The following is an 8,970-nucleotide window of genomic DNA, read 5'->3' as shown; positions in this document are numbered from 1 at the left end:
ATATATGTAATTATTAGCTTCAAATAATTAATACTCCAGTCCTTAAAATCACTTTTCCTAATGGGAAAAAGATTTTAATCAGCAACTGGAAAGAAAATAAAAATGATTTTTATATGAATAAATATTTTCTTCTAGTTCACTTGGTTAATTTCCCAAAATACTTTCCTTAAATTGAAAAAATGTCAGATCCAAATCAGCCATAGCAAGTGAATAAAAGAGAATTGGTCTAAGATAAACAAGCAAAAAATTTATTTCAGGTTAATGCTTACTGTGTTTATAGAAGCAGCTTGAGGCAGAAGCAGACAAAGTCTGGATAGGGTAGGATTGTGCTTTATCCAGGGCTGAAAGCCAGAGAAAACTGTCAAGTTCTGTAGACATTGCTCAGAAAAGTCATGCCTAACTATGAAAGCTATCACTTCAGGCACAGTCACTTGGAATATTTATTACTTGGGTCACTAGTATTGTTCATTTTGGATTTCAAATAGAAAGACTCCAGCAATGATGTGTGAATTCTGAAGGAATCATTTGGCCTTACACGTAATAAAAAATGTTAGTCCAGAAAGCTGTTAAACCGTTTCTCCAATTTTTCACAGATGACATTTTTTCTTTAGATGTCCATGTAGAATATTGGAGTGCATGGAAATTGTAGGGGAAATTTGCTGATCATTTAAAAAATATTTGCCTAATCTAATACAATTATATGAGGGGGGTACCCCTCCCCTTCCCCCCCAAAACAGGAAAAAGCTCCATTGGGCGGAGCTTCTGTAGTACACATTTTTCCTGCTAGGTGAGCATCAAGCAACGCTCTGAGTTAGTGCACCCAGTAGTGTCGCCTGGGAAAGTTCCCTCTGGTCACAGTAATTTTTTAAATAAAAGCAGTTTCACTCAAACATCTTTTTGGGGGGGTTATGGGTGATTTAAGAGAACAGCATGTGGCTGTGAAATTTTGTTTCCTGCTAGGGAAAAATGCTACAGAAACTGTTGTGATGTTTAACACAGCTTACACACACAGTCCTATGGGAAATATTCAAGTGTACACGTGGTTTTCTTGTTTCAAAAAAAGGTGAAATGTCCATTGATGACAAACCTTGTTCTGGACATCCATCAATTTCACTAACGGATGGAAATGCCTACTCGTAGTGCATTTGGAGTTCGTGCCACCAGGTCAGACTTAATCAAGCTTCTATGTAGAGGTTCTAAAAAGACAGCATAATGGTGTGTGCCCCCAAAAAGGCCTGATTTGTGGCAGATTCGGGACTGGTCTTGCCAACACAACAATGCACTTGCTCACACAGCCACCTCAGTGCGCCAGTTTTTGGCAAAAAATAGTATGCCTCTCTTGCCCCACACACCTAACTCACCTGGCCTCCTCCATGCCACTTTGTTTTGTTTCCGCAAATGAAGGCGTTTGAAAAATGTTTCCAACAATGGAATCACAGATTTGATATAGGTATTAAACATGAAGGAGAGTACTATGAAGGTTATTAGGTATTTTGTAAAAAAAAAAAATTGAAATACATAGCTTTGAAAAAAATTTTCAGGGTTTTTTTTTTTTTTTTGGTGAGGGATACCCCTGCTATTCCCATATTTATGACCATGACTTTATTCTGGAGAAATTAATTGAAGGTCTTATCACATCTACGTTGATCGCCGCTGGTTCCTTTTTGGCTAGCTTTGTAGATCTCACTGGACCTTACTGCTTTCCATTGTCATATCCCTACATTTTATCATAAAAAGAAAATGTCCCGAAGATTGTATAACTTCTCCCTTTATGTTAGCTAGTAGGGTTTCTAATATATTGATCAAGTGAGTGGCTTGGCTTTCATAAACTCAAAAATCATACGTGACTACCAAGTGGAGACCTGGTTTCTAATCCAAATATCTTCATAGCCAACCACATAACTTGAGAGAATGAACTCACCTTCTTTGGGCTAGCTAATATCTAGCTCAATTGTTCTAGAGTAAAACCATAAGCAAGGCACTTCTGCCAGAAATATGTTTTCCATTTGATATTTCACTTGGAGATGAAAGTAGCAAAAAACAGACAGAATTCTGTAGTTCATCTTGGGTCATCTGCCCGAATAGAAAGTACTATTCAAATGGAATCACCCTTGAAGTTCTACTGGCAGTTGGAAAAATTCAAGCCCCTGTATAATTATTTTCAACGGAGAGTGTGTTGTTCGGGGATTCTGTGACCACCAGGGGTGGGTCTGGTTGGCATACGCAATGCATTCAGGTAACGTGTTCCTTTGTTTAAACACAGGTCAGGTGATCACTGCCAGCATTGCAGATATCGTTGCAAATTACTCATTCAAGGATATTCTCAGGAAATTGGCTCGAGAGAAACAGACTGAAGTGGCTCCAGCTTCTTATGACGATAGCTACCTAGGTGAGATCCACGGGTCAAGATAGGCTTGGCTTCTCAAAAACAATAATAAATGTCGATGCAAATTTTATCCGGCACTTACTGCTGTTGTTATCACCAAGCTGATGCCAGCTCAAGGCGAGCTGATGTCAAACGGAATGACACGTCGCCCTGATAGTACTTTCCATTTTATGCACATTTTCTTATTTCCTTAGAATGAAGTAGGCTTGTTAATTAGTTTTAATTTTTTAAATAAGGCTAATGCTCCAGCCATATATGACTGAGCAGCTGTATTATAGGCACCACAACAGTCTCTTTCATAGAAACTGTCTCACCAGGACTAGACAATATGTAGCGAGCCCTGGAAGCCCACCCGGCAGCTTTTCAGTAGAAAGAGCTGGCGATCGGCTGCTATAAAGACTGCATTCAAGAAAACTCCATGGAGCAGTCTCCTCTGCCATATGGCATCACTAGGAGCCAGAATGATCTCGATGGCATCCAATGATACGACAAGCACAGATACTACAAGGGAGCTTCAAAAATCCATGGGGAAATAGAATGAAAAGGTCGTGGAATTTTTCCATGATGTTTTTTTTAAGCTACCGCTGATGTATCAGAGTGGCTGCTACCAGTTCAACACAGGGAACATGACAACAGGATTTCCAGCTTCTGAAGCAACAGCAAGAGCCTTTCCACTTGTTGAAATGTCCTGAAAATGTACTATGTTCAAACTGCAGAATGTTATTTCACCACAGCTGCTTGCCACATTTTGGATCTTAATGGCATTTCTATCGCTTAATGAAAAACAAAATTGTAGCTTTGTTTTGTCAGCATATCTGGCACATCCGTACAGCTAAGTGAAACCTGTCGGAGGCCGTCTTTAAAGGAAGGAAGAAGTTGCCCTTGCTGCTGATCAGACAGATAGCATGACCCGAACACAAAGGATATCTTTCAGAGCGCCATGTCTGATCAGGATGAATCAGCAACTGGAAAAGTAGAAGAATCACCAGTTATACTTCAGGGTAGACTGGGAAGCATTCATGCTTGCATATTGGCCTTGAAATCTGGTTTGCTTGCCATGCTTCCACTAAAGTTCTGTAGTAGCAGATGTATTGTGCTTCCAGAATTTCGTTGACACGATGCACATTTTTTGGATTAATTCTTCCTTTTATAGAACTCTATGCTTTTACAATGTTTGTTGAGCTTTCTGAACAAAGCAGTCCTGTGGTAGTTTTCCTTGTTCTAGACATGACTCATGTGTCAGACCTTCAAGTCTGTGATTGCTTTTGTTTTGTTTTTGGACAGGGTACGCAGTTGCTGCGGGGGAATTTACTGGAGACTCTCAGCAAGGTGAGAGACATTACTGAGTTTAAGTTATTTATACAACTGGGCAAATGCTAAGTTGACTATAACATTTCTTTATAAATATAAGTACACATAAACAAAAGCCCAGAAAGTATATGATAATATTTTTCTAAAAGGCAGACACACATTTTGGTGTCATTTTTATTTTTACATCTAAAACAGATTGCACAAGAAGGAGTACCCATCTTTATCAAATCTAGTTAAGCAATGAAAAATAGCTCCCATATTATAAAAGATATATAGATGTAAGATTAAACCACTTATACAAAGGTCATGTGGTTAGAGAAAGATCAAAAGTGAAAAATCAAGACCCCTAACCTTTCCCTTAATGGCTAGGATTTCATATTTGATGTTTTCAAAAGTAAACTCCCAGGTGAATGAAATATCTAGAATTGGAAAATGCACCGAGACCAAAGTTTACTAGTGATTCCCAAGGTGGGAGGGAAGGAAAAAGGAGAAGTCACTACTTAGGGAGCACCAAGTTTCTGGTAGAGGTCTTGGAAAATTTAGGAAGTGGATAATGGTGATAATTGCACAACACGATGAGTCTAATTAATGTCACTGAATTTTACATAAACATTGTTTAAATTGCAAACTTTTGGTATATATTTGTACTACATTTAAAACAACAACAACAATATTCAACTCTCCATCCAATTCCAACCCAAAATCCCCATATTATTTCCATTTTCCTTGAACATGCCTGAACCCCAAATGGCAAAACTAACTAACCCTGTTCTCTTCATGCCCCTCACTTTCTGCCTTCTGTATTTGGCATTGTTTGTCTTCTATATTAAGAAATCCTCTGATCTGGTACCTAGCCCCATATTCTAGTTTCCACATGTTCCTTTATCTTTTTCTTTCTTTCTGTTTTTGGCCAGTTTAAAATATTAATATCTTTTAAAAATCTTTCCTATATATTCCTAGTTTTTCTCTTCTAAGACATTTAGTATTAATTTGCAAAAGTTTTTTGAGCACCTCCGATGCGCTAGGCACATAACTCTGCCCAGTGTCAGGTGAACAAAGGGTCCTTAATCTCAGAGTCTGCCATCTAGTGGGCGAACAGACAGTAAATCATTAAGCATTCAACTAGCACATGTGGGCAATGGCAGGACAACATCTAACCAGAAATTTGTAAAGGATTGGACTATTTCAGGAGCACAGCTGGACTGGCAGTCTTTGAAAGTAATAATGAGATGATATGGGGTGAGATAAAGAGGCAGGTACCAGACAACTCCACGTCTTATAGGTCATGGAAGGGAGTCTGCAAATAAAAATTCTTTAAAATGCAGGGGGAATTCATGAAAAGTTTTAATAGATGATTAAGCCAAATATTCTTGGGATCTATTCAAAAGAAACCAGGCTGGCTATTTGGGGTGAGGAGGAGGGAGAGCCGTATTACTTGTAGTAATACATCCATCTTACTTCTAGAGAGTAGGATCTGAGTATGGGGCTTGTTTGTCAACCTGTCAAAGACTGGCTCATATATCTATTTTTGTACCTCTGGAAGCCAGAAGGAAACGAGTGTAGTCTTTGTACTCATGCCCTCATAGGTTCAAATTCCGACTCCACTCACTTTTTATCCTGAGGGACTGATCATTCTGTTTGCTTATCTTCAAATGACATTGATAATACTTAACTCAGAAGGCTGTTCAAAAAATCACATGAAAAGATGAATGAAAAATATCTGATTTATAAGACATCAATGGTAACTTTTACCTTATCACTAATAAGTATCAATTGACTGAGTTAATCATTGATCATTTGCCTTTTCCCATCTTGTTTTATTATAAACATTAACTGCTTTTCAATAATCTTTCCAACTAATTGGCAATTGATTCAATTAAGAGTAAATCAAATATGGTCATCTTTAAATGTAATCACAATTTTATGCATGTTTTAAAATGTTAATATATATATCATATTCCATAGTTCAATCTAATCAAGGAGAATTGTATAATTGTTACCACCATCAGTTTCCAAGCATTATTTTTCTACATGTGCTCCTTGACATAATCTCCCTTTCACCCATTCCCCACTCTCCCAAACCCCCCTCTCCCTCAAACTCTTATTCTACTTTCTACCTCTATAGGTTCATCAATCCTGGCTTTCATATATCAAAAAATGGAAAAACACATAACATAATTTCAAGAAGGTGACCTTCAGTGACAGGACACTTCTGAGATATACCCTAATATGAACCAACCAAAACCAAGCACAACAATACAAATCAAAATTACAGAAAATGTTTTCATTGATTTTATTTTGGCATCATGCACAAAGCAAGAATTAGTGAAGAATCATTTATAGTTCGGTAAAGGTCGAAAACAATGTGCTTTTTTGTCCCCTTAGAATATTATCTTTTGAATACAAGCTAATTATTAAAGGACCCCTCTTTCTATGCTGTTTTCTTCAAGCGACTATAAGACAAGATATCATTGTGGTCACAACCATGCTCTTTAGAACCAGACTCCCTTATAGGGAAAGCTGGGAGAAAGCAATGCTGATTTTCTATCAGATCCCAGAAATATTTAGAAAATGAATCCACATATAAATTGTTTAAGGATACCTGAAGTGAAAAAACAACAAACCCAACCCTCTGTCATCAAGTGGATTCTGAGTCTCCCTGGGTTTCCTGACTCTAACTTTGCGTGAAAGCAGAGGACCTCATATTTCTTCTGACCAGGGGCTGGGGGAGGGAACTGGTGACCACTGTCCAACCAGGGCTTCTTATCTGATGTAAAGGCACTATTAGAGAACATCTTTATCCTCCTCCTCTGACTACTCATAGTCAGAGTTGTACTCACTGTGTATTTAGACAAGAGGGAGTGAGACTCCTGTCAACAAAGTGAGTAACTTACAGTTCTCTGAATGAGAGTTTCTTAATAAGGATTTCTTAAACTACGAACCAAGAAGCAATATGGATGAGCTTTATTGGCCTTGAACTCAGAATTTATAAGCAAGATTTTGTGTGGGATTTTTTTTTTTCTCCTGAGAAGAGGCCTCGTCTCTTTCATCTCATTTTCAGAATTGCTCGTGACACAGCATAGGTTAAGATCCTATGTGCTGGAGTCAAACGTGGTGAACTCACATCTAAGCAAGTGAACTGACCCAGTCAGGCAATTTCACGTGGTGAAAAGAACCTTGGCTTTCCCCTTATTGCATGAGTTCTATTACTTACCAACTATGCTACCTTGTTCAGGCCCAAAGTTTTCTGACATCAGTTTCCTGAGTGATAAAAGATAATGTTAATGCCGACTTGTTCAAGGATAAATGAATAAAATATAAAGAGGATGGCATATTGTCAAGTACAATAAAGACATTCACTAAAGATTAGCTTCATTTCGCTCCCTAGTGAGCTTGATGCCTAAGCCATGTGTTTCCAGGCCTAGGAGCTAAGTGTCCCTGGAAGTTTTATTGCTCAGTCCTTTGATGGGTTCACCATGAGTGATCAGAATGGACCTAAGAGAAGAAGGCTTCTGTTTTCCCTCCCTACTCAACATTTTGTCCTTGAATGACAGCTTTTCTAACTTGCCTTACCCCACAAACTACTGTCTTTATTGATCTTAAACATTCTCTGAAAATAGTAGGATTAGGAAGATCTTTAACAAACTTCATTAGTGCATTTAAGGGCCTCTTAGTGTTGCGGTTTTATAAGGTTACAGACCCCAAAGTTGCTGACTCTGGTGATTAAAAAAAAAATTCTGAATATGTGTGGGGTGCAAAAATAGTGGTTGTACTTTTGTGAAATGTCTAGAGTGGGCAAATGCATAGCGAAGGGAGTTACCCTGGTTGTTGGGCCTGGGAGAAAAGAGTATTACTACTGAGGAAGCGGTGCTGAGTTTCTGTTGGAGGTTAGTCAACTCTTAGGAAGGGATCGTGTTGATGGTGGCGCAGCATGGCATAGGTGGTAGGTGTCCCTTAGTTGTGTATTTGGAAATATTTAAAACTTACTGCTAAATTTTGTTTTTACCACAATAAAATCTTTAAAAAGTAGGGGTTGCCATGTATGTTGAATGGCACAATCCTGCTTAATCTTTACTTGGCATGCCTGATCCTGAAATCAATCAATTCCAATGGGTGATTTTTTTAGGAGACTTAAATCCATACCAAATAAAGATTGGGCCATATATTACTGGTTCCTGTAGCTTCCCCAACTGATGGCTTCTTTTTTATTCCATAAGAGCATACTCCACTTTTTCTCTCATTACTGTAGATGAACTGCATGTTTGTGCTACTATTGAAGGTCAGTCTCTCTGCTTTGCTGTGGATCTGAACAATCTCCCTCTCATGACTCAGACAGAGACAGGATGCCAACCCATATCACCCCTTTATCTCATCCTGTCAACCGTTCTCACCCTCTGCGGCATTAGTCCCACCAGTATACAAGCATACTGTTATCTCTCCCATTTAAAAGAAGGCATTTTGTCGTGTTTCCCTCACCAGCTCCTACCTGCATCTCTCTGCTTTGAAGATCTGCGGTCTCATAGCTGCCTTTGTCTTCCTCTCCTCTGCTCCCATTCTCTGGAAGCTACTCCACTTGCACTGTATCCCTAACACTCTTGAAAGTCAGCTCCATGTAGCTCCTCTTCCTTGCCGAGCAGGAGTAGTAAGCATAGTGATCACTCCCTCCTCCTTTCCTCACTTGCCTTGCCAGACACGGGCTACTCCTTAATGGCCTTGAATGATTTCTCAGTAATCTTCCTCGCTTCTTAACATTAGAATGCCCAAGGACTAAATTTGGGGCTTTTTCTTCTGTGAGATCCCTTTTGGTGGTCTCATGTAGTATCGTGGCTTTAAATATTATTTATACCATCTATAGCAAGGTATCCTTGAGGGGTGCACAGAGTTAAACATGCTTGACTGCTCACTGAAGGCTGGAGGTTGGACGGAGTCCACCCACAGCTTTGGACTCTGACTAACTAGCTTGATGATGTACACATGGTGATTTTGTTTTTTTGTTTGTTTGTGTTTTATTGTGGTAAAATTAAAAACTCTCAAGACACAGCCAGAATCGGTCTATGTCTGACCTCTACCACCTCTGGTCTGATTCACACTCTTATCATCCGTTACTGCACGCTCGTCGTTGGTCTGCCCACTTTCAGCTTGCTGTCCTAGAGTCTATCTAAACCCAGAAAAGTGGGTGTTTTTTTTCAATTAGTCAAATTATGTGACTCTTTCCCTTGCATTGTTTGCCCAACATAGTCAGACTACAACTCAAATCTTCAAAGTGGTCTAGA

At 39.0% G+C, this 8,970-nt stretch overlaps 1 protein-coding gene across 1 annotated transcript in view; it reads left to right on the top strand.

Moving 5' to 3' along the window:
- Window positions 1–8,970, top strand: part of ITGA8 (integrin subunit alpha 8) — a 272,754-nt gene that overhangs the window by 60,899 nt on the left and 202,885 nt on the right. The window contains exons 8-9 of the mRNA XM_004712640.2: window positions 2,264–2,389; window positions 3,671–3,715. Of these exons, the coding sequence (XP_004712697.2) occupies window positions 2,264–2,389; window positions 3,671–3,715 (171 nt within the window). The remainder of the gene's footprint in view (window positions 1–2,263; window positions 2,390–3,670; window positions 3,716–8,970) is intronic.

Source organism: Echinops telfairi, unplaced genomic scaffold (genome assembly GCF_000313985.2).
Source record: "Echinops telfairi isolate 266 unplaced genomic scaffold, ASM31398v2 ScPeMD7_7473;HRSCAF=8511, whole genome shotgun sequence".
Classification (NCBI taxonomy): domain Eukaryota; kingdom Metazoa; phylum Chordata; class Mammalia; order Afrosoricida; family Tenrecidae; genus Echinops; species Echinops telfairi.
This window is presented reverse-complemented; position numbering and strand designations above follow the sequence as displayed.